The sequence below is a fragment of the Rhipicephalus sanguineus genome, chromosome 5, assembly GCF_013339695.2.
Source record: "Rhipicephalus sanguineus isolate Rsan-2018 chromosome 5, BIME_Rsan_1.4, whole genome shotgun sequence".
NCBI lineage: Eukaryota > Metazoa > Arthropoda > Arachnida > Ixodida > Ixodidae > Rhipicephalus > Rhipicephalus sanguineus.
The window spans coordinates 25,975,202-26,001,138 of NC_051180.1; the positions used below are offsets into that span (position 1 = coordinate 25,975,202).

General features: G+C 45.5%; 2 protein-coding genes across 2 annotated transcripts; both read right to left on the reverse strand.

Annotated features, from left to right (window-relative positions):
- Positions 1 to 6,693: 6,693 nt before the first annotated feature.
- Positions 6,694 to 9,920, reverse strand: LOC125756209 (ABC transporter ATP-binding protein/permease wht-1-like). The gene is made up of 2 exons (XM_049416228.1): positions 9,770 to 9,920; positions 6,694 to 7,307 (listed from the first exon to the last, which is right to left on the reverse strand). Exons 1-2 carry the CDS (start codon positions 9,905 to 9,907, stop codon positions 6,951 to 6,953), a joined length of 495 nt encoding a protein of 164 aa, XP_049272185.1. The 5' UTR covers positions 9,908 to 9,920; the 3' UTR covers positions 6,694 to 6,950.
- Positions 9,921 to 10,810: 890 nt separating this feature from the next.
- On the reverse strand, positions 10,811 to 25,211 carry LOC119393962 (ATP-binding cassette sub-family G member 1-like). The gene is made up of 11 exons (XM_049415879.1): positions 25,133 to 25,211; positions 22,390 to 22,507; positions 21,020 to 21,206; positions 19,887 to 20,032; positions 16,620 to 16,743; positions 15,335 to 15,449; positions 15,099 to 15,247; positions 14,098 to 14,208; positions 11,412 to 11,580; positions 11,115 to 11,216; positions 10,811 to 10,827 (listed from the first exon to the last, which is right to left on the reverse strand). Exons 1-11 carry the CDS (start codon positions 25,209 to 25,211, stop codon positions 10,811 to 10,813), a joined length of 1,317 nt encoding a protein of 438 aa, XP_049271836.1.
- Positions 25,212 to 25,937: the final 726 nt, after the last annotated feature.

Genomic DNA, 25,937 nt, shown 5'->3' on the forward strand with positions numbered 1-25,937 from the left:
TTCTCTATATAAAGGAGCGACAGACGGTCGATATCCATTACTTACAATGAGAAGACTGTATACATGATTCCTCTACAAGGTACACGTAACATTATCATTATGTTTGGGTGCTTAAGGCTTAAATTAATCACAGAGAGAGGAGAAATAGAGCTAGCTGGCAGTTGCCACCAGAACCGGCCCGACACATTCCGTCTCTTTAGAATAAAATCCGTGTATGTAGAAGTGATGACGATTTAACAAATGCACAGAGCATGGAAAATATATGACGTGACTGCCTTACTCGCGTGAATGCCCTAAGGGAAACGAATAACAATGGCTGCGTCATTCTTGTACATGCATGCCAGGAAACAGCTGCCATGCCACCGATTTTTCGAGATACATTGAGATAATACTCACTATTGTTCTCTTGCAAGGTGAAGGAGATGTTCTTCCACTCAAGTTTGACAGCTGATGAATGGCGGGGTTGCGAAAGACTTTCATCCTTATCACTAACATGCAAATCGACGAATTCGCTTCCTCCGTTCTTCGCGAACTCCTCCTGATATTGCAACCTAAAACAAAAGACATCACATGCTTAAAACACTCGCATAGATAAAAAAGCCCCAGCAATCGCTCAGTCAATTGTGTAGATAGCGACACATAGATATAGAACTACACGATGAAAAATGTCATGAATGTGCAGTCTTCCATGAAGAACAATGCCGCGGAAGACAGTAAAACTGCAAACGTCCGCACTCCTAGTCGTGTATATTAATTACAATTGAGGTGTTAGCTTTAACTGTGTATTCACCATAGGCGTGCGCAGGGTTCCTCATCAGGGGGGGCGAAGGTTCATCGCAGCGCGCCCCCCCCCGCCCTACTAAGTCAATGTATGGGGCAGATTTTGCGCCCCCCCCCCCTCTTAGGTGACTAGAAGTGTCAATGTACGGGGCAGATTGCGCCCGCCCCCTTAGGTGATTAGGAGGGGCGGCCGCCCCCCCCCCCCCCCCCCTGTGCGCACGCCTATGGTATTCACTCATATTCAGATCCAGGAAACGAGAACTTTCCATCCGCTTTCTTGGCTATAGAGAGAGAGAGAGATAAGATTCTTTAATGAAATGCCCGGAGAGAGAGAGAGAAAAGGTTTGTTAGCCTGGTTTGTCGCCTGGCTTGCTACTCCAGGTGTCGGGTGATTATGGTATATACAATGATCACATATACACCATATACACACAAATAGTGCATACAGTCACAAACACACATATATACATAAGAAGAGTCCTTCACAGGCTTTGGTTAAGCTGAGTGTTCCTCAAAAACGCCAACAGCGCTTTTGTGCTGCGCATCGCACAACTGCTGTCTTGCCACGGGCCGAGAAGGTGCCGCAGCTCCAAGCTCGAGCAGCTTGGCTATAGGTAGCACATTAAATATGTCCTGAATAAGCGTGTGCGGCTGGGTTCCTCTACAAAAATACTTCCCCAAAAACCAACTTGGTGTGAAATAATCGCAAAAAAATTTAATTTTGTTGCACCTCAATTGTAATTAATATATACGACTAGGAGGACGGACGTTGGTTGTTTTGTTGTGTTCCGTGGCATCTTCCTTCATGGAAGAATGCACATTCATGACGTTTTTCATCATGTAGATCTATATCTATGTGTAGTTGTAATAATATTCTCTATTCTTGACTGCACATTGCAAATGTAGGTTCAATAGTCCACACATTCTATGCTTAACGCTAGCTCCTGACACTGACCCAATTTGGTAGCATATAACAATAGCAGAACGCAGTCATCGTTTGCTCTGTCCTGCTTATTATCTATTTATTTCTTATCCTTTTGTTTCGAACAGCAATATTTATCGTATAAACGACCATTTAAGCGGAAATATGTGAGACAAAAAATACCTGGTTTCCTCGAAAGACGAAAGAAGCCTTCATTTAGAGACACTCGTTTTCATGTTAAGTGCGCTATTTGGTACGAGATACCGATATGTGTTAAGCAAATAATGCGAGCAATTGAGAAAAATAACACACGGCGTGCTACAATAAGGAATCACGAAAGTTGGGAAGTGTTGAAAAAATAAACAAGCAATTCAAGAAATGATTCACAACTTGAGTACCAGAACGACAAAAAAACAACAAATATTTCAATCGGTAAACAAAAACATCATTCGGTAATTAAACTTATAAGCTAGCGTTTCTCGATAATACCGCGGGTCAAAGTCTTATCCTACAGAAAATAGGGATTACTGCTCAAACAAAGGCCGCCCAGCTTTGATGTCGAAACAGTTCTTGGCTCATTACTGCGTCAACGTAGGTCGTTGTATCACGAGCTAGCATGAAACATTCTCGAAAGTTTTCTCCTAGACCACGTCGCCATGGTAAAGCCACAGTATCGGCCTTGAGAATACTACGAACACAGCTTGAGCATTATAACTGGTACTGAACAAACAAAGGCTAGTGTGTCATATCATAGTGGATACAATTCCGTTATATTGAGCCCGATGTCGTAGACACTTGGTAATGTAGTTTCACTGACCCATTTGCATAGTCAAGAGGTAGTCGAATACAACAATAATATTAATTTCCGGGGTATTACGTTCCATAACCACGATAAGATTGAGACATGCCGTAGTGGAGGGTTCGGGAAATTTCGACCATCTGGTGTTTAAAGTGCACTGACATCGCACAGTACACGGGACGTATAGCATTCCACATCCATCGAAATGAGACCGATGTGGCTAGTATCAAACCCGCCGCTTTCGCGTCAGCAGCCGGGCGCCATAACCACCGCATCACTGCGGCGGACAGGCAGACGAATATGAGCCTTGTACTTACATTTAACTGGGCGATACCATTCATGGTCACAACTACTGATTTCAGAATCGCCCGTCCCCATATGCAATAATACAAGAAGACAAAATCTTGTTCTGCTTTATATATAGCTTTAACACAGAGCCTCAGGTTAAGATTGGACTCATAATGAAGATCATACTGCTGTTAATTACATGCACAGACTAGCCACAATTCTTGCAACGATAGCTTTAACTGACCACGCGTGGGCGCGTTTTAAATGCGAAGCATGCGCCCATGCGCATTTTGAGCGTTCCTATCTATGTATCTATCTAGGCGCCTACGTCTGGGTGCTCTCGTGATCGCCTCCTTAAAGGCACACCGAGCGCGGATCCGGAAAACGGCGAGGCGGATCCGGAAAGCGGACGCGGATTATCCGCAAAAGCGAAAAACCCGCGGCCGCTTGCCCGGATAGCGCCCGGGCCGATTTTCTCCGCGCGGAAAAGTTGGCCACTTTGGCCGCAGCCAATCAGGGTTCGAGACGCGCGCGCGCAGTGCCGCGTAGTGCCGCAAGATGGCGACACGTCCACCGTCGATTGGTGGATTGCTCCGCTCCCGCGGTGGAGCGGCAGAAGGCAACGCGGTCGGTCTGAACAGCCGCGCGCCTACGCTGCCTCTCCGCTTTGAAAATCCGCTCGCCGGCTTGAGTGCTCCGCATTCGGTGTGAACACGCCTTAACTTGGTGTAGACCAAAACTGGCATGGGAGGGTAAGAAGATTTGACGAATATGACTGCCGGGCCATGACATGAATAACGTGAAAATCCTGTCGCGTACGTCTTCAAACCCTTTCCTCCATACGCGTGTGGTGCATGCCCGTTTACCACGGGCCGCGGTGTACGGGTATGCGCCACAGGTGATTGACAGTTTATATCTACCCAAGAACGGCGAGAAGACAGATTGGTAATTCAAATACGAGAGCTTTAAGCGAAACCGGCATCGGCAGCGTTGACCCGACGAATGGTAAGAATAAAAATTAGGATCCCAGAAGGAATCGAACCCAAGCATTCTGTGTGGCAGTCAGGTATTCTACCACAGAGCCATGCCAGGTCTATAAACTGTTTTGGAAAAACAGCCTATGCAGGCGTAATGTCCGTGCAACGTCGATTGTGGTGGTGGCGCTGGCTATCTAATTTTACAAGAAAGCAATAAACACCACATATGTACTCCTACGATACAGGCGTCATATCAGATTAATGTTCGTGGTTACAGCGTTGGCTCCGCTTTTATAGCAGTCTAACAAACATTACATTTATATTCCTATGATTCGGCAAGCTATATTGAAACATTGCTCGACCCCGGCGGAATATATTAACGAAAGTTACGTATGATATTCCCATGACTGCACCATAAAGCGCATTTAGTTTCGATAATACTGATGTATGTACTCTAAAGTGAGTGCTGACGTTACGTCGCACTGCAAGTTACCCTTCGAACGCCAGTTTGTAGACGTGCCTGGTAAGCCCTCGATGTGCACACAGCCACTACACTTACAAAAAAACACGTCGATCCACCTCGTAACGCTTGGCTCAAAGCCATAAAATACATAATAGAAGTACTCGCTGACTGCTTCGCTGAAACCGATTCCCACAACGCGTGGGATCTGCAGAATGTTTTTTCGTTTGTGTACGTAAGGTAAATCGTTTGCAACACAGCCCTGGGCGTTGAGAACAGCAATAACAGAAGCAAATGCGTACGAGAAAACACACTTACGGTGCTTGCACGTCCATTTTCTCTTGGCTTGAGCGCCCAGTGCAATAGTGAGTCGGGCTTCTGCTGCTCTTTGTGGCACAAAGGTTTTAACAGCGAAGCTGTTCTTAGTCGAGGCTTTCATGTCCGGGTTCGGCGTAGAACTGATAACGTGGCCTTTGGCCTTACAGTGTTGCGGGAGTCAGGCTCGCTGCGCCGTGCTGCGGGAGGCGAGGGCGTGTTGTGAGAGGCGAGGGCGTGCTGCGATATGCGAGGGCGAGGGCGGAGGATGTCGAGGGGTGAACCTTCCAGAAACGAGCCAAGATGGGGTGACGGTGAGGTGCATTGGAGTGTAAAATAGAGTGCTAGTGTCAGCGTTCAGGAGTTTGCGCTTTCAGAATGGCGAACATTTCTCGCTCTCCCGCTGACACGAGAGCGGGCATGTCGTCGCCGAGCCAACCGCGATGTTCGCGCAAGGGAGGCCGAAGCTAAGCGCCAGCGAATGGAAGACTTGAAAAGCACAGAAGTACGATATAGCCTGATGAATGACGGGCATAAGCTTCGGTGTTTCGACAGTGTTGGCGAAGTGGAGCTGGCTGGATTTCTTTTGCTTGCACCAGGTATTTCCTTTCGCAGAGACCTTCTCTCCACACAAATTCCGATGTGCTGTTCTTTTTCAGGCACTGATTACTAGGCTTTTATCATGTGCTTAGGCTGCCCATCTCACAGACAACGCCTCCGCGCATCCCAAACATGAGCAAAATCAACAAGCATTCCCTTAGTAAACACTTTTAGTTATTTCTGGAGGCGTCCTTTGACTCTGAGCGAAATAATGGCCCAGCTTATCTCAACGTTAATCTGCCCACAGGTTTGATTTAGTATGCTAAGTACTGATAACGCCGGTGGCGTTGGTCACTCAGCCTTTGTAACCTATTATGTATAGTGCGAGTGAAAACAAAACACACAGATGTCCAGTGGCCGTCAAGTTAGTGACAGAACAATTCATATGCAAAACATTACTTATACTGATCGCTGCTGCATCTTTTATGTTATGTGTTATGGGGGGAAGGGCATATCACACGTGACAAAAAATTTCTATTTCTTTATGTCGGTTCCTATGGTTAATGCGTGGGGTTTTTTCAATGTGAAGAATAGTGGGAAAGGTGAGAGCACATCGAATTTCTTAATGTATTTAGATAAGCCTTAAATTTTCTGATATTGTAGTATACGCTACCGCTTTATCACAAGAAGCGTCACGTGACTCGCGTTCTTCCGTTGTAGTTGATTTTTCTAATTTTTTCACATCATCGCGGCCATCAGTGAAGGTAGGCAGAAATATTTTTCACGGCGGTAGGGGGGGAGGGGATGTTCACCTCCATGATCTGAAGTGGGGGCAGGGCAGGCAGATGTGGTCGGGTGTCCTTTTGTGCTATGTATGCCATGGGAAGAAAAAATTTCGGGGGGGGGGGCACGGGCCCGGTGTGCCACCGCCCCCCCCCCCTGGGGACGCCGCTCTCATCAGTATACAATTCATTGCCGCGCAGAAAAAATGTGGCATGAGGTGAGACCAAATTACACAAACGAAGGCACGAAGTCAAACAAACAACCTGAGTTTTAATTTCTTTTTTCAGCGCACCATTTATTTCTTCAAGGCGACTGCATGGCAAATCATGGTAGGAGGCCATTCACAACTAATACCGTCGTATATTGATCAATCAAGAGCTTATTTCGTCAGAATGTCACGTGAACTGTCACGTGAGCTGGCGTCACAAATTGTGCCGAAAAGACAGGAAAACGCTATAGGAGAGAATAAAGCCCTTGTTATTTGTATTTTTATTTGTATTTTGTTATTTGTATGTTGTTTAGGGGCCCTTTAATGTTCACTGCATTCTTGTTGTATTGTCTGCTATTGTTTCTGTAAGCCGGCGTCATCTTCTAACAGTCAACTTCTAATAAGGAAGTTTTAGTAAGCACCCGTCTTGTGTCGCTTTTTGGTTGTCTCGCTCTGTTGGCTCCTATGTAACCGCGCATGCCAATTCCTCACTGTAAACAGAGCTAATCAAATTTCACACGTATCTAATGTAAACTTTTTGACCCTGTACGCTTCTTATTAGTGTGAATGGGTTCAAACTAGCAGTATTGAACTCACAGAGAAAACGGCTGTTCTTTTGCAACGTGGTACTTGTGTGCTCCTCAAGAACTTTCAAGTTCGCAAGCACCGGCAATATAGCGCCCCCTGTGTCTTCGCTCATTTCGTTATGTTGATAACACGTGCATAAAAAGTCACCGTGAAGTTTCCTGTTCGATCAGCCATTTTCATTTCCGTGTGCTTTTTCTGGTGCCAAGTAGCAGTGATGTGTGCCCGTGACATATTAACTCTAGTTGCTCATTCATTCGCATTCCTCCGAGGGCTCCGTACGAGACGCAGGTTCATCGCTTCCGCCAGAGCCTCCACTTGAGGAGACAGAAAGCAATTAACTTCCAGAAGACGTCTAACGCCAATATCGCTCCGAAGTCAACGAACAAATTCACGTCGCTCGCGTCTATCACTTCGAGCACGTAATATCCGTCTACTGGTACGCAAATGCCGGCGTCTGTGGAATCGTCGCAGTCGAGCTCGCCGCGTCCACCACCGTACAATGCGAACATGATCGCCCGGTGTGCGTAGAACATGTGCGACACGCTCGGGAGCCACGCGACCACCGGGAGCAGGTGCTGGGGCTTGACGTAAAAGCCGCTGAACACGATCAACGGTGAGCACAGCGGTGACGCCACGAACACCACCGTCTGCGTCAAGGGAATAAAAGGCGGTAAGCGTTTGCAGAGTCGACTGTCATGCCCTACGTTAAACGAGCTAATCTTTGAAAAAAAAAAAAAAAGTTATATTTGCTTTCGCAAGAGCTTTCTATGTCACCGTTTTAACCTGAGGCTTGCAAAGTTGTTCCAGCTAACACATTAACTACCGCCACCTCCATCGATGCTCCGCCATTTCGAATTTCCGTTCACCTCCGTGCTTACTAAAAGTTCAGAACATGACCGTACGCTACAGTTCTGGCCTCATTGAACTTTTTGCATGGCAATGGCCTATTGGATGGGCGATAGTACTCCTGATTCGCACTTCTTTTTCCGCACACCTGCTCTCCTCTCCACTTTCCTTTCCATCTTTCTTTCCCTTTCCCACTCCTCTTAGTGTAGCGTAGCAGACCGGATTTCATAATACTGGTTGGCCTTCCTGCATTTCATTTTATTACTTCTCCCTTTGGACAGAAAAAGTATTCTGTATTCTGAGCATAGGTTGGCAAACTCACTCTTGAGTCGACTCACTCAGTCTCATTGAGACTCAGATCGGGCCGTGAGTCTGAGTGAATCCGGGTGAGTCATATTTTGGTGAGTTTGAGTTCGAGTGAGTCCAGCTGAGGAAAGTTTTAGTGAGTCTGAGTCCGAGTGAGTCCGGTTGACAAAAATATTTGTGAGTCTGAGTCCCAGCGAGCCCTAAGTGCAAAAGATACTTCTTGAGTGAGTCTGAGTGAGCTCCATCTTTCTGTAAGAACATACATACATACATACATACATACATACATACATACATACATACATACATACATACATACATACATACATACATACATACATACATACATACAGCAGTGAGCTCTCTGGGAAGCACACCCGAGCACCTATCGACGACACTCATGTAACCCCTTTTAGAACCTATGTAGACGTGCGTGAGATGATATCATACGCCCAAATTTATTATTACATTAACCTTTCACAGCAACATGATGCAAGAATTTCCTAGTTCTCACCGGTAATCGGATGTACAATCAAGATTAATTTAGCCGTTTAAGCCTTCAAGTTCTATGTGCGAAATAATATTCTCGCCGCAGTTATCTTTCAATAATCCACTACACCGTAAAGAAGAAATTATATATTGCTACAGAAATTATCTTGCAACGTAAGGTGCGCTCTCCTCATGCTGTCGATGATGGATTTTACAGCGAAAGCTGTTATGAGATCCTTTCAACGGCCGTTTCGGCGCCGTAGTTGTCCGCCGCCGCCGCCGGTGTCCGTAACCGCTATCGCACGAAATAAGAAAAGAAAGGTAATAAGAAAACATTTCCAAGATGGAACGAGGTTCGAACCTGGGCCCTCTGCGTGGGAGCCCAGTGTTCTACATCTGAGCCATACCGGTGCTTGAAACTGCGTTGCAAAATGACCCTGTACAGGCTTCATGTCGCGAAGGAACCAGATTAACATATGTAATGTAGTGTGGTAGAACAGTAAAATAACAACCAGGTGTCACAGAAACGCGAATTCTGTAACCAGGCGTCACACAACGCGAATTGCGCAACAAGTGGGTTGTTGAATGCTTCCAACCCATTACAAAGGCCTCTGCGATAATTCATCGTCATCAGCCACAGCATCAACAAAGTGCACATAATGCCTTACAGGTGTTTAGCGAGTACCACCGTTCTCCGCTGAATGACCAAAAATTGCATAGTGGCTGCTTCCCTAATTCACAAAAAATATGATGACTTATAGCGTACAGGGTTCCTCGCAAGTGCACTTCTACTGGTCGCCAAGGAAGCCCATAAGGCTCCCATGATTCACTTCCTCAGGGTCTCAATAAAGTTAATTCTCTCTCCCTCTCTCTCTCTCGCTCTCCGTTTCTCCGGTTAACGTATGTTATAAAGCGTGATGGGACAGTTAAATAACGACCGGGCGTCACACAATATGAATTACGTAACTAGTGGGTCGTTTAAAGCTTCCAACCCATAAGAATTGGCCCAGCCATAATTCTTCATCGTCATCAACCGTCGCATCCAGAAAATGCACATAATGCCTTACAGATGGTACCTCACTTCTCCGCAGAATAACGAATAATGTCGTGGTGGGTGCTTCCCAACTTCCCAAAAATTATGATTTGTGCCGTAGTGGGTACGTTGCTAATGTATTAGTAGCCACAAGAGAGTTTATAATGGGCTCTAGAAATGCCGCTCTTCCAGCTTTCGCTGTGACTGTGCTGCGCTTTCCGCGCAGGCCTGGCGTTTTTTTTGTTTTTTTTTTTTAACATGCCGAAACATAAAACTGAAAAGTCGAGTCGAGACGTGGGTGCAGAACATAACATTGCACGCCACATAACAAACAGAGTGACAATACAAATTTGACAACGTGACGTCGACTACAACAATGATTACGGCGCGAATAATTTTTCTTCCCTTCTTGTTTTCGTTGCATTGTTCAATTACCTCGAGACTAAAGAGTGTCGATATCACGTAGCTGATGCCTTCGGAGGCAGAACAGAATGCGATGGCAAACAGCACGACGATCGCTATCCGAGAGAATTCCATCGGTTGGCAAGTCGTCCAGTGCACGATGGTCATCATAAGAAGGGTACAGCCGATCTGCAAATATATCATAAGGGTTACCTAATCACTCGAATCTAAAACTATATAAACGTTTCACCTTAAAAGAGGCAGCAAAGCATTGTGTTGAATAGAGAAAATCATAGCGAGCCCTTACGTTTACAGCCATTCTTAAAAGCAATTATGTATAGCGAGATAGAAAAAACCGTTGTTGAGTGTGCATTAAGTTGCGTATCTATACGGAAAGACACGTATCATTGTCTTTACGCAACTTGACGTAAATTTTCATTTGTTTCATTCCCGAAATTGCGTTCCGGCATTTAGTGGTGTTTAGCTAAGAATTGGAAGCACTGAAGCTTACTTAAAGCAACATTTATGCTGTAAGGATCGTCATGGTTGAGTCCTCTGATTTTGTTTAAACCTCATGAGCTTCATTATTGTGAGAAAAAGAAATAGACGCTGTATTTTGACCCAGTCATAATATGGGCACTGTGCTCGTGAGTTAGTTATCAAACTTGTGTCTAGACGTACACTTGTATGAGTGCTGGATAAAATGTTGGGTACAATAATCGGGCTAGGTACGCAGGTGGGGACTCGTAGGTTTTGTTCAATCTCCGTCACTTATTCGATTCTCTAATAGGTAGCGGCACCATATAATAATAATATCTGGGGTTTAACGTCCCAGAACCACGATATGATTATGAGAGACGCCGTAGTGGAGGGCTCCGGAAATTTTGACCACCTGTGGTTCTTTAACGTGCACCTAAATCTAAGTACACGGGCCTCAGACATTTTCGCCTCCATCGAAAATGCAGCCGCCGCGGCCGGGATTCGATCCCGCGACCTTCAGGTAGCGGCACCAGTCGATAGCTGAAGGGGTTGACACACGTGGAATGCGTATAGGCCAGAGCTAATGCATTGCTGTTATTCCTTAACTCCGTCTGCAAAAAGCAGGTGTCACAGTGTACAAGACGTCTTTCAAAGATACCGTAAGACTTAAGGCCCGAACACACGTACGCATTGCAGCGCGTCAACGCGTGACTTTTTGACGCGGCGCTGCGCCCTCTCCCTATGGAGAGGGAGGGCGCGCAGCTGCGCGTAGCCGTGCGCCCTCTCTCCCCATAGGGAGAGGGCGCGGCGCCGCCTCAAAAAGTCACGCGTTGACGCGCTGCAACGCGTACGTGTGTTCGGGCCTTTACTAATAACCTCCCAGTGAGCTCGTACTCACCGTGAAAGGGAAGTTCAGCAATTATCCTTGCAGTGAAGTACAAGCTTGTACTGTAGCAGCAATTTCGTTGTTCTTTTAGAAGGACCTTAATTTCCAAGGGAACTGAAAGTGATGGAATCAAAATAAATACGTTGCCGCCACTGTAGTCAGAGTCTTGGTAACAAGCCACAAGACACGATACGCTAGGTTAGCGTAGAATTTATACGTTCTGCATTATTTTCTGTCTATTTAAAATATGGGAGAGTGTCCTCGACAGCCATATATTTGAATAAGAACAATGAAACATAACGCACTCACATGTCAGCAGAATGGGAGTTACAGACTGGAACAGTAGCATGAACAGGATCGCAAAGTACATGGCAACTGTGTCACGGACTCGCTCTGTCCGGTTTCCTGAGCAGTAGCACGCGACGCTCACTAGCAAGGCGAAGTACAAGCTCGCACCCACTCGAGCAATAGATGTGATCTGTTCGAGTAAATATAAAAATTGCTTTTGAAACAACTTGAAACCGTAATGGTCATCGACATTATAAAGATAGATAGATAGATAGATAGATAGATAGATAGATAGATAGATAGATAGATAGATAGATAGATAGATAGATAGATAGATAGATAGATAGATAGATAGATAGATAGATAGATAGATAGATAGATAGATAGATAGATAGATAGATAGATAGATAGATAGATAGATAGATAGATAGATAGATAGATAGATAGATAGATAGATAGATAGATAGATAGATAGATAGATAGATAGATAGATAGATAGATAGATAGATAGATAGATAGATAGATAGATAGATAGATAGATACGTACACGAACAAAGACGAACGTTTCATTCGACATTGTGGCCAGGAATAGGCCTTGAAGATACAGGTCTGTGTTCGAAAAAATATACTACTCATACGCCAAGGTTTCAGAACACTCCAAATAAGATCTTAATAATCACTGGTGAATATAAAATATGATGGTTCCTTTTCATGTATATGTAATGTTAGTACTGGTGCTACATGGTACAGTCGCAAAGAAAACCAGGCAAGTTGTGTGTTTGGAAAGTCTACCAACAGGGAAGGGTCTACTATTACATTGGAATTTTTTTACACGTTATGATCGCAGCAATTCTCTATGCCAGCTGCTCCCTTTATGCGTGGGTAGAACTCGCCTGCTCTCTGTCAAAATTCGTCACAGCATTCCTTGAAAGCACTCAAAGCTCACAACGTAGTCAGTTTTGTGTCAGGTTACCGTTTGATTTTGGTGTTACACACCTTTAATTTATTGTGTTCCCTTCCGCCACCTTGCGGAATTCCACAAAACTCATTTGCAATATTTAAAAAAAAGGACCTGCTGCAATCAGAAATTTGCTGAGATTGTTCGTTCGCCACCCTCAACAATAGTAGATTACGCACATCGGATCAGATAATGAAACTCAGCGGGGACATATAGAAAGCTACAGAAAATGTTCAAAACTAGAATATCAAATGGAAAGCGAGCATGCAAGCTGGCAGTGTGGATATTTGCTGGCAATCGATATTCATGTTCTAATAAAACAACACAGTCTACCAGTCTTATTTGAAGACTTGCTTCTTCCTCTTTTTTTTTCTACACTTCCTTCTTCTCTTTCAACCACGGAGTATGACTTCTGACGAAAAATGTGGGCCAATACCGAATGGCAGTGCTGTTAAACATATCGCCTCACTTAATCACGTGACTTCGACTACCGTATTTGCTTGCATGCCACAAGCACTCCTCCAAAGTTACAATTATTGGCAACGTAGTCAAGAGTTCGACGAAAGTTCGTCTGGTCAGGCATTGGATGAGATGATTCATGGTCACTGACCAAGTCGGAAGAGATGATCTGACGTTTCGGAACCGAATACGGGTTCCTTGTTGACTGAGCAGCACTCGAAGTCGTTGTCAATTATATAGGCAGAACGTGACGCAACGAGCATGCGTAGACGGCAGGCATCGTTCCTGGTGTCCTGTTCATTGTAGCTGGCGTCGACTGAATGATTAGTGATTCCAGAAGCCGGCGTTATAACACGTTCTTTTCCTTGGCGACGATGGCAGCGTTATCCCAGTCAATGGCATGATCATGTGCATGCGCATGCGCATGCTCAGCGATGGCGTTTGTCATGTGATTGTTTTTAGTCACGTCACGTTGGTGCTCTTTGAGGCGTCGAGAAAACTTTCCTGTTTTGCCAATATACACTTCACGGCAATCCGCGCACGGTATCGTATACACGACACCTGGAAACGATTCACTTGGCAGTCTGTCTTTCACATTGACGAGCTGGTTCCGGAGCTTGCTGGTCGGGACGTGAGCAATGCGCCAAGTGAATCGTTTCCAGGTGTTGTGTATAAGATACCGTGCACTGATTGCCGTGAAGTGTATATTGGCGAAACAGGAAAGTTTTCTCGACGCCTCAAAGAGCACCAACGTGACGTGACTAAAAACAATCACATGACAAACGCTATCGGTGAGCATGCGCATGCACATGATCATACCATTGACTGGGATAACGCCGCCATCGTCGCCAAGGAAAAGAACGTGTCATCACGCTGGCTTCTGGAATCACTAATCATTCAGTCGACGACAGCTACATTGAACAGGACACCAGGAACTATGCCTGCCGTCTACGCATGCTCGTCACGTCACGTTTTGCCTATATAATTGACAATGACTTCGAGTCCTGCTCAGTGAACAAGGAACCCGTATGCGGTTCCGAGACGTCAGATCATCTCTTCCGACTTGGTCAGTGACCGCGAATCATCTCAAATATTGGCAAGTGCTAGCTAATTTTAGCTCACGGTGGATAAATGATTGCTAATATTGCAGTCGTTCAACTTCACCCCAAATGCTCGAATTTTCCTAAGCTATCACCGTCTCGCTAACATTATCATATGTATTATTTAACTGCAGTCGGAAAGCATTGCGACGTAAGTAAAAATCTTGCACAAGGTTAGCTGAAACCTCACCTTGTCTCTCATACGGCAATATAAAAACCTCTTCATGAGCGTCATAAATAGTTGGAGGGCCTTTGTCCCATTTGCGTGAACTTCGTGTCGTCGTCTCTCCTTATTACGTTCCTGTAAGGAGTGAAGAAGCGATATTGAACACGACTTACCCATGATGCTTTGTAAATGAGGAGTGAACGATATCTCTCGTATGAGTTTTGTCGCATTAATACCGACCCCTGGTGTAGCTATAACAGAAATGTTGAACCAAATGTCTTTAAAACCAATATAATGCTAGCTGTATAGATAATCAGTAAATACATGAGAGCGAGAACTACTTCTAAACTCGAATAAAAAAAAAAAAGACACGGACACTATGTCAAATAAGTGACCAATTTCCCACGTTATTTCGAACACTGTGCGTTCTATGTTCCACATACACAAATGCCAAAGTGTAGTCGGCGAACGATTTCTGTGCTAACATCTCCGTATATTTTGTCCATATAATAATACCATAGTGTCATGACATGATTTCTGACACTGACGGAAATTCCCTAGTTGATTAGCAGTTGTTGGCATGCTCGAGTAACAAGGGAAAGTTTGAAGGCGTCATTTTGCCTTTTAATATTTTTTAAAAAGAATTTAGTGCTATGAACTTTCGTGAGAAAAGATGAAAATCTTTGTGCAATGATGTCATTTAGTTTCTCATTATTGTGTAACAAGAGCACAACAGCGGGATAATTTCGTAAACGTGAACCTTTGCAAGAATTAGGTTGCAGCAATACTTCTTTGCAGATTAGTTGGTTCATATTTGTAAACTCGACTTGCTGCGCAACCAGCAGGAAAGAAGGAGGGAGACAGGAAAGAGCGCAGACTGCGCTCTTTCCTGTCTCCTTCCTTTTTTCCTGCTGGTTGCGCAGCAAGTGAAGTTTGCAAGAATTAGTACTGTGAGCTATAAACGTTATCGGAATTCTTTTGCACGAAACACATATAAACGGTGAAAACTGGCGTTGTAAAGAAACCTTGTGGGTCATGAGCCGTCCACCGTAGATGGTCACCATGCCCTGATCATCACGCTCCTTTTCGCTGCTCACGGGACAGCCTTCAGGAATAAATAAGCTTGACAGCTTCACTGTCAGCTCTCCGTGGCCGCCAGAGGCAACTTCTGTGACTGCGCAATGAGGACGCGTCAAAACATCTGGAGTCCTCAGCACATGATGGAATAGGATTTCAAGATCTGCGCAACATTTGTACTTACGAAAGTCAGACGGACTACTGAAAGTCAGGCAGTGCAGATTCATAGAGTTGAGAAACGGAACCAGACGCTCCGTGAGGCCACTATAAATGCACATTCCATCGGAAAGCATATATAGCTGTGAAATGAATATTGAAAATGTTGTGATTAGCTTTAGGAAAACGAATTCATCAAGTTCACTTTCCTAGTCAGGATGAAAAGCGAAGAGTTTCTGCATGGTATGGAAAGAAGTTTATCCACTCAGGACTTATATACTTAAATTTTTTTAATTCTTGTTTACAGTGAAAATAAAGATTGAACTTCCCATGTCACCCTCATCGCTGGTGAAGAAAGTTAGCATCGTTCAATGAAATTCAATCCCCCTTTCAGAATGTTCTTTCTTTTTTCGCTCTCACCGCTCTACATCGCACATAATCAGAGAAGCAGCTTAAGCCCGTATTATGTAGACGGTGTTTTAATTTAATCTTTTTTTTCTGTTCTGCCATTACCCCACGAAATAGCAAGATCAGTCCCTCAGCACGAGGGATGACGGTAATTACAAAAAAAGTAATACATTTGGCTTTTTTCCTGTAATTCTCTTGCCGTGGTAAGGTGCTACTATGCTGAAGACAAGGGCTACATATCTAAAATGATGCACGATTGGGTTTGATGCTACAGCATGCTTTAAATTTCAATAGAGAGCGCAATAAAAACAGAGGGAAGAGAGGGTTTTGTTCTTTGTCTCCTCTGTACGTACTGCGCTCCCTGTTGAAATTGAACTCATGCTGCAAATCACTTTTCTTGCTACAATATCTGTTACCAAACGTTCTTTATGATTCCCATTGTATTTGTAGCAAAAATATGCACGGTATACCGCTACCGAATAACACACAGTCCATCGTACCCAGTATGTCCGGTCAACTGTTACCCCAGTGAGACCCTTTTGTACAAGGAATTACTCCAGATTAAAGCATAATTGTTAGCGTAGCATGCGCCAACAAAACGAACATTTTTTCTACTTAAAACGCTTTGCTGTCGATTCCATGTTCGGGCACCACCACCTAGATTATTGGCTCGGGCCCCTGTCGGACCCGATCTGCTCTGGGGCCAGGCCGGGCCGAGTAGGTGAAATTTTTTCTCGGCTTCGGGCCGGGCCTGGGTCTGGCTTTTGCATCACCGGGCCGGGTTCGGGCGTGTAAACTTCAACGAGTGCCGGGCTCGGGCCGGGCCCGGGCCGAGAATCACGGCCCGTGCAGCGCTCTAATCGATAGATCTCATTCTTCCACATTTCTGTGTCAAAAGTGCTTACCCTGTCAAACTGCGAGAAGACGCTCGCGCTGGGGTTGTGCAGCGAGCACAGTACCGTGCGCCCATTGTCGGCAAGTGTTCTCAGCACCCGCACACAGCGAAGCGCCGAGCAACTGTCGAGTCCGCTGCACACCACAACCAAAACTTAATGAATTGCCGAGAAAGGTAAATCACAGTTATGTAAGCGTTTTTCTCACGCTAAGAGTGATTGAAAGCGTTACACTAGAGAAGATGGGGCTACTAGGAACTGAAGAAGCCATAAAACTCCATTGCAATAACTTGCGAGAGTAAACTGACCATAAATAAAAATTAAATAACATTATAATTGTTATTTATTATTATTATTATTAGATATGAAAGACGGGTATGAAGGACCAAGATGAAACACGAAGAGAGCAGGCTGAGAACCATCAGCCTGCCACTCAGAGAACAGCGTCTGTTCGTTATCCTTAGGAACGAGCGAATGACAGTTCATGGTATGAAAAGGAGAGTTTAATAAGGAATCTGACTGACTGAGAACGTCGAGGTAGTATAATGCCTGTCTCTCTCACTATGGCTCATGTTGTCCAAGAAGTCTGGTCCCGATCGTATAATTTAATTCATTATTAAGTGTACAGCAGCCTTTCGTCTTCAATAGTTACAGAGGGGGTAACATGCAGGGCTTAAAGTCAGGGGGCGCCCAAGGGTCCCGGCCCCCCTCCAATATTTAAGGGAGGGCTCCCCCACCCTCCCCCCTTGGGAGGTCAGCTGCAGCACTGCGGCACCCATGGATGCCCGGGGCGTCAGCAAAACAGAAAAAAAAACACGTATCGTCGTACTGCTGAATGCAGTCTCCCGGGACACTGCATACCACGGATCACCACCTTGTTCGACTAAGCTTCTTGGCGCCGCATATTGTTTCACGAGGCACCTGAGCCTGAAGATCGTGAAACAGTGAAGGTTCACCTTGGTCTCTTTAGGTTACCTGTTAATTTTCATTCGTTTAGTGGTGCACTACAAGTCTGGTGTAATGCCAAATACGCATGTATTTTGCCTAACTTTTTAAGGCATGTAGTGAAAAAATAAAATGTAGCATTAGCGACTCGCAGACGGCAGTGAGAAATTGCACGAGGGCTTACATAAAAAAATCGCACTAAGAATATCGGCTGAACACAAAGACTAGCGAACAATGGATATAATCTGGGCACCCGCTCACTTGCAGGATCCAAATAAAGTTTTTCAACCAACCAACCAACCCGCTCACTCCTCTTTGCCTGGCAATGAGGCTGCACACCAGACAGCTCGAGGACTCACAGACCGAGCACAGACCGAACACGGATTGCCGTGTTCGAGCTGGGAGGAAGGTTTGAAAGGATGACCAATTACAGATAAATCGCGCAGCATTATAGGCTAAGCAGGAAAACTTATCCTCCAGCACACGCGTCATTGAACAAAGGACAGGAGGTGGTGTGGCGCCTACTTCGGACACATACATTCCCTAGTCCGGTAACGATGAACCACTGCGCACCGGAACTTTATTCGGACAAGTGCAAGTTTTGCAATAACAGGGAGGACTTGAGCCACATGCTCTGGGCGTGCCCGGAGGCTCCCATGAGGGGCGAATTTCCAGACGGGCGCGGGTGGAAGGCCGCGCTCCTCAGCTCCGACTCACAATTACAAGCACGCTTAGTACGAAGACGCCGCCAGGGCCCACGGGATCATGGCCGACGTCTAAGTTGCCCCCCCCCCCCGAAAGGGGGTGGAGAATCTATCTGCTAATTAAATAAAGTTTGTTCATCATCATCAGCATTGCCGTACCTGAGGTTCTCAATGGAGTGGGTCAACTAATGTTCTTTGCTTTGAATTCCAGCATTGAGCTCACACATCTATATCCCTTTAAATCTCGAGCTATTTTTGAAAACTCGTTTCTAAAAGGCCAATTTCCTTTAGTGCCTGACTGCGATCGACAGATTACCCGCCACGGTGGTCTAGTGGTTATGGTGCTCGACTGCTGACCCGCAGGTCGCGAGATCGAATCCCGGCCGCGGCGGCCGCATTTTCGATGGAGGCACAAATGCTCGAGGCCCGTGTACTTAGATTCATGTGGACGAAATTTGCCGAGCCCTCCACTACGACGTCTCTCATAATCATATTGCGGTTTTGGTTTGCATCGATCAATGCATCGACTGAGAAGAATAAAAAGAAGGTGGCTTTCGCCTTCGAGTCATCTTAGGCGAGTGCCCAAGGGACCCTGTGTGTGTTTTATTAAAGGGGCCCTGCAACACTTTTTGGGCATGGTTAGAAAACGCTGCTGATCGGTAGTCGAGGCTCCCGAAATCACGCGAGCCAAATGTTATAGCGCAGCACGCGGCCTGAAATTTACAATTAGTTCTCAAAGCCAGCTAGAAATCGCTCCTTCTTCTCTCTACAAATGATGCCATATACCCAAATTATTGCACCACATGCCGAAGTCCGCTGCCGTTGGCTGATTTGAGCATCGTTAGCTGCATAGTTACCGTGGCCGCCGCGAGATGCCGTCACTTGCCCGCAGGCGCGCTCGCGATCACACTGAAAGTAAGCCGCGCGTTCGAAGAAAAAAAAAAGAAAAGAAAGTGTTCAATATCATGACGCACGCTGAAGAAGGTACGCATCTTCTTACCCCCTTGTCATCCCTCTTCCTGCGTAGCTTTCAGCGCGCTCGCTGGTACGAGAGGAGAGAGAAAGCGCTTGAAGCGTGCGACAAATCCCTGTAACACCGCTTGTACTTGACGGATTCTAAAAATTTTTGCATCATGTGATTCGTGAAGCGTCATGCTGAAATAGTGAGAGTATTTCATTATAATGAGGGAAAAAAACTAGACGCCTAAAACACCGAAAGAAGGACGAAGAAGCACAGGTAAAGAGCGTCATGCGCCACGCGCTCCTTTAGCCACGCTTGAGTGGTCACGTGCTTTGTTCGATTTGGTGTGGGCGCCTTCTTTTCTCTCAAGGCCAATTTTGCACGAGATTTACAGTCGCGCTCAATATGACTTGCAGCACGGAAGCGCGTGGCCTCTTGAGTTCAAAGACTGCGCATGGCTTCAACTTGTTCTCATTTCCCCAAATAAATAATACTTTCTTATTTGAGATCATCCCCAAGTGAGAGAACAGTGTTTAGTTGTGGAAGCCATGAACAGCCTTTGACTCGCGAGGCCACGCGCTCCCGTGTGGCAAGTCATATTGAGCGCGACTGTACATAAGGCTTTCGCCCCAACAAATGCCGCGAAGGCATTAGCGGTGCGTGTATTACCTCGTAGGTTCATCGAGAAAAACCACTGGTACGTCGCTCATCAGCTCCTGCGCAATCATCAGGCGCTTCCTTTCTCCACCAGAGAGAGATCTCGCCAGTGTGTTCGCGCAGCCCTGCAAGCCCCACAAGTCTAGGGCGTCTTCCACCTGCGGCAGTGATATGTTGTGCAAACATTTAAAAAAAAAAACGTCGTTTGACAGTCGTATTATTTTTGCACTTCCTGACAACACCCTAATTAATACAATGGCTTCCATAGTCTTTTCCACTGACTTTCTGTCAAGTTATATGTTGACGGTGGCGATTTCTCAACGAACTCAACTAGTCTCAACAAGAAGCTTTCCTTATTTATGCTCTAACCAACAGCAAAGTGAAAGTGCTGTAGACCGGTGAGCAGTGCAGGCCGGAAATGAGCAAACTATAATGGCTATTTGTCAACTATAAGAGCATAAGATCAGAAACGGAAACCGGTCGTTAAACTAGGGCAGGAAGTATGTTACCGAAAGATAAGTGTCGGAAGTGATGTCAAATTGTTGAAGCTGGCGCGAAGTAACTGCAGCGTTGTCTTCGTTCCATCTACATCTGAGTTGTTGTTGCACACTGTCATGCAGAACACTCCCTGATTGTCTCCCTTTAATGTTAGGAAAAAGACTATATTAGGGGAAAAGCTGCTTTAATTGGGGAGCGCACAGGTTTCTGCAAGTGGTATTCGATGTAAGCGCGTGCGGCACAAATTGTGGCTTCACAGTGACTTGCGCTCTTAAGAGGTAACTTGCCCTCCCATAGCAAAAAAAAAAAAAAGAACATGCAGACATGACTCAACAGCTGTGTGCATGTCTGAGTTGACAGGCGCGAACGAATGACAGTTTTATCAAGCAGAACGAGTGAACGAGCAAGATAACACCTTGTTAGGCGACCAGTCTTATTCTATGCTGCATTATTAACAGGCCAGGTTAAGCCATCACGTCAGTAATCGACACAGTGAAACATTTGAATGACAGAACGTTTGGCTACCTGGTAGGTATTCACCATCGAAACAAGCTAGGCGTGCAGAACGCGGACATCCGCTCTGCCGCGCCATGACACATACAAGCAATTAGTCCCGTTTATTGTTCCCTCAAGATGATCAAACTTACAAGCTCTGATATCTTTCTCCGTCCGCACGTTGGTGTTCGAAGCTCAACGCTCATGGTGAGGGTCTCCCGCACTGTCAGGTATCCGAGAAGACAGTCATCTTGCATCACGTAGGAGCTCTGCAGGTTGAATAACTTCGCCTCTCGCACGTAGCCGTTTACTAGAACTTCACCTTTGTAACCCTTGTCACTGCGTAATTAAATAACACTTCTATCAAGCAAGGAACCAGACTGTGGCAAAGCCATAGCTGCTTTTTGTTATGGCACTGTGAATGTTACCTATAAGACATTACTGCTCAGTACGACTTTCGTATCCTGCGTGCATGTGCATACTTTACGCGTCTTCGCTTTCTTTTCTTAACATTCATCTGCTATTATCAATGATTCAGCGCCCTGTATAGCACTTAATAATTACTATAAACTCAAGCATGGTGCAGTTAGAACCCTCGTTTCTGTTATCATGCCTCAGTACTTTTTCTTGTTCAATACATCGAGACTTTTTGTGTTCAACTTCTTTTCGAGCTAAGTAGAGAAAAAGAAAATCCTCGCAAGAATTTCGCAATTATAAAATCTGTAGGGATGACTTCGAAATGACCATCCTCTAAAAACACTCCTGCTTGTACATTTAGAGAGCACGAAATGCACAGCAATCAGCCGAAAGCTCAGTCCTTTATACCTAAAATATTTGCACAAGAACTGACAACAAGTATACTTTACTTTGTTTTCTTTTAACAGTGAAGCTTTTAAAGATTGAGGTCAAAGGAATGGCCACAAAAAAAGTATCATCATTAACGGGTATGTGCCACAGAAATTGGGCAAATCCCACTGCTCACCGCGGGTCCACTAAAAATGAAGACGGCGACACACGGGTGGCAAGCAGCGATTAAGATTTCTAGACAGCCGTAACCAGTAATTGAGCAAAGCTTTAATAAATTGGCGGGATAGCGTCGTAACCACTCCTCTATCCAGGCAAGCTAGCAGAGGATAGCATAGCTTTGTATAGTATAGTATAGCAAGTGAGTGGGAAAGGGAAGTGAGGATGAAGAAGAGAGAAAGGAGAAGGGGAGAGAGTAAAACTTAGAAAGAAAGAGGAGGAAAGAGAGAAAGACAGAGAATCAAAGAAAGAGAGAGAAAGAGAATGATATGGAAAGAAAGTAACCGGCGTTAGCCAGAAGACTTGAGGAACTACCAGCTTCGCTCTGCCAAGCTTTGTGCAACCTAATGCAAACTTTCAGCATTTTTTGTCTCATCCGTCGTTCCAAATGTAAACAATAACGTTTTGCTGTTTTCGAATTCTGTTATATAGTTACACCTCTTAAGACATATTCAACGCAAATAAAAACTAAAATGAGGTGAATGAGGTTAGCACTCACTAGTGACCAGAAAGTATGTTGAGCAGCGTAGTTTTTCCGGCTCCTGATGGCCCCATGAAAGCCGTCAGTGTGCCTGGATTCGCCTGCCCGTACAAGCGGTTCAACAGTGTTTTCTTTCCTGGAAATCGCACAACACGTTGTAGTTAACTTTTGACGGAGTTCTAATAAGAACGACAGCGGCGTAGCCAGAAATTTTTTTCGGGGGGGGGGGGGGTTCAACCATACTTTATGTATGTTCGTGCGTGCGTTTGTATGTGTGCGTGTATATATACGCAAGCAAAATTGAAAAATTTCGGGGGGGTTTGAACCCCCCCAACCCCCCCCCCCCCCCCCCCCCATGGCTACGCCCCTGAAGAACGACAATCTTCTACAATGAACAACGAAAGTCAGCAGCAGTGGGCTGCTGGCCACATCAGTCCCTTAGCGGTTTATCGGCTGGCTAATGCATTTGGTATCAATCGATGGACCTAGCAAAAAAATATATACTTGTCAACCTGAATCTTTCTTTAGATCTCTCCCGACTGCTTTACTGAAATGATTTATTCCCCATCATCGTTCAACTTGTTCTTCGCATCTCTAAGTAAGCAGACATTTGTGAGCTTCAAGTCGTTGGCTGTTTTTCCCATACGGGGTTGCATAACCCAAAAATGAAGCTATTCTGTCTCGCTTTTCACCCCTTTATCCCTTCCCCCGTGCAGGGTATCAAACCGCACGTGCGTCTGGTTAACCTCCCTGCCTTGCCTTGCTTCCCTCTCTCTTTCCAAAAAGGCAGAAGGCCAGCTTTCTCCATTGAACGTGTTGTTTTGGTCCCATTGCTAAATGCAAATATAGCAATACGAAAAAATTCGCACGAACAGCACAGGAATCTATTTGGTCACAATTTTTCTATGTGCCAGCATTAGCTATTGACAAAAAATGTGAATGAGAAAATTTATCGGATCCTGTGGTCTTGACTTTTGTATTCGCCATAAATGTTATAAGTAATATACAATAAATTCAGGGAATAAGACGACGAAGTTAGGTGCTATAGTTCGTTGAACGGTCGTCATATTAGGTAAATTGAAGTGAAAGTGGTCAGACACATAATACCATAAGAGGAACCGAACTCACGAGTGCTGCATTATGTGGGCGGTGCTTACCAATTTCGCTAACGGTCACCCGTCTGCCCATTTCCTTATGCGTTGATGTATACGTACGATCTAAGCCTAGGTAGGAGTGATACTGCCAGAGCTGTTCATGTCCAAGACGACGCATTAACGACCTCTTAACGGCAGTCATTACTTAAAACGTGATTGCTGCACTTGACTTCTCTACAAGGTCTTATTATTATTATTAGGTTTGCGTGTTTAAAGCTTAAGTTAACTGCAAGCAGAGTTGGCTGGCAATTGGCCCGGCCCAATGCCTTCCCTCTTTAAAGAACAGGAAACGTGTATAAGAAGACGATCACAATTGAACAAGTGGAGATAGCATGAAAAAAGTCACAGTTTCGCCTCAAGGGTGAAGTAAAGAATACGATAGCAAGAAATTGGAATGTCGCACGAGGAACGGCAAGCAGCTAGAAACTTGCTGCACGCTGTTCAAGCACAAAGAACGCAGGAAAAGAACACACACACAAGGCGAGAGCGAACTAACAACTGTCACAGGTCGACACTTGCAGCGGGCTGCTCAAACACAAAGACGCACGAAAAGAACGCACAGGTATTCCTCATAGAGCATTTTTGCGCTACGTGCTCTATGACGAATTCTTACAAACTCGCCCAGATTTCCGTTCTCGTAAAGCACAGGTATACGCAGGACGAGCGCGAACTGTCGCAGTTTTTACTTCAACTAGCCCGTACTTAAGCTCTTCTGGCAATAGAAGTTCACTCTTTTCACAGACGGAGCCACTGCAGCGAGCAAAGTGACCTTCGTGCGGTCTATAGCTTCAACGCAAACTTTTCGGTGAAAGCACAAGACGTACATAAATCCCTTTCAAGAGATAATCGCGCGAGCACGGTCTACCACGGCCTGTATGTCGAAGTACAAGCCGGTGGCGCACATCCCAACTCCGGCGAAACACTAGAGAGTTTTAGAATTGGTGACCCAAGAATTTTGCGAGCCGCCAGGACACATGCGCAGAACGTCAGCCACTCTCGGACTCTTGCGCTCGCGTTGTCCCAAGACCCTGCAGCGCCTTCGTTCAGGCGGCGAACAAAACCGGAGAGCGCGCGATCTCAAGAGAAGAAAATAAAGAAGGCGCTTGGCAGTGGCACGTGAAGCCACGGCTCGCTTTCCCTGCTGGCGTCGATTCTGGTAACGAAAATAAAACTACGTTTGCGTCTAGTTGGTACATATTCCTGAGGCTAAAATTACAGCGCAAAACGCACTTCTCGGCCCTTCTTACTTCTTCTTCATTCTTTGTCCCTGCGCCCATCTGAATATGATGGGCGCAGGGACATGTCTTCGCTTATCTAATACACTATCATCCTTGTTACACGTTTTGGTTTAGAGCTATTGTTGTGTGCGCATGTTCTGCAAGTCTGCCTTGGGCTTACACGTGCATTGGCGTATAAAAGAATAAAGGAGTTGTTAGTCAGCGCTTGTGTCGTACGTTTCTTTTCTTCGTGGGTGTCTTGTGCGTTTGCGCTGTAATTTTAGCCTCAGGATACTGGTCACGGTGAAAGATATATACTGGGATTCTGGTTCAGCCGTCTCGTTTCTTCCCTCCTGTGGCATAGGCCTACAAGTGCTAAAGCGTTCCCACTTGATCGCGCCACCACGAGCCACGGGACGCTCTCCTTTTTCCCTGGCCGCTGAGAATCAGCGTTGAAACGACCTAGCATCACCTAGCTAAAGCCTAGCAACGACCTAGAAGCAACCGATAAGCAACCTGCATCATTTAGCTAAGGCCTAGAAACAACCTAGAAGCAAGCAGATGAGTCTTCAGAATCATCGAGTTTTGCTGTTTCAAGCCTTGCGCGGCTTAGTGCAAGCTTCGCCAATTTCATTGCGAAAGCAATTATATGGAGATTCTCGGCTGGTTTTTGCCGTTGCCGTCGCTGTCATGTCCCAGATATGTATATGTATGTATGTATATATATAAAAAAGCTGCAAAGAAAAATAAATCTGAAGAAAAAATTGCGAAGCGCGAAACCGGGGTTCGAACCTTCGACCCCTCGCGCTCCGCAGCCCGCTGCTTTAAATAACTCGGCCACGCGCCACTGGGTGTTCAGCATAACAACGGCGAGCTATTTATATACACCATTTAAAGCTAACGGCACGCAGAGCTCGAAGGTGCTTCAATATGTGTAGTATCATCCGCGAGATTGCTTGAAGGGCACGCTTTAAAGCAACGACCCTACATTTTCCTTCAGAGGCGCAATAAAAAGTGGCCCATTTCTGTACCCACTGATGATGTGGAACGCCGAGTAAACGATGCGTCGAACGCCACCGCGCGGCAGGAGACGCGGAGGGGTCACTCCACGCGCCGCAGTTTTAAAGAAAAAGAAGTCTAAGAGCGTTGGGTTGGTGCGCGCTTATCAAACACGAATAAATAACCGGAACATCTA

Coding starts and splice junctions, on each gene's coding strand:
- LOC125756209 (XM_049416228.1), bottom strand. CDS start 9,907: ATGATGACCATCGTGCACTGGACGACTTGCCAACCGATGGAATTCTCT. Junction 7,308..9,769: donor CGACACTCTTTAGTCTCGAG/GTAATTGAACAA, acceptor CCCTTGACGCAG/ACGGTGGTGTTCGTGGCGTC.
- LOC119393962 (XM_049415879.1), bottom strand. CDS start 25,211: ATGCTAGGTCGTTTCAACGCTGATTCTCAGCGGCCAGGGAAAAAGGAG. Junction 15,450..16,619: donor TCTTCTCGCAGTTTGACAGG/GTAAGCACTTTT, acceptor TTCATTTCACAG/CTATATATGCTTTCCGATGG. Junction 15,248..15,334: donor CAGTAGTCCGTCTGACTTTC/GTAAGTACAAAT, acceptor CTCATTGCGCAG/TCACAGAAGTTGCCTCTGGC.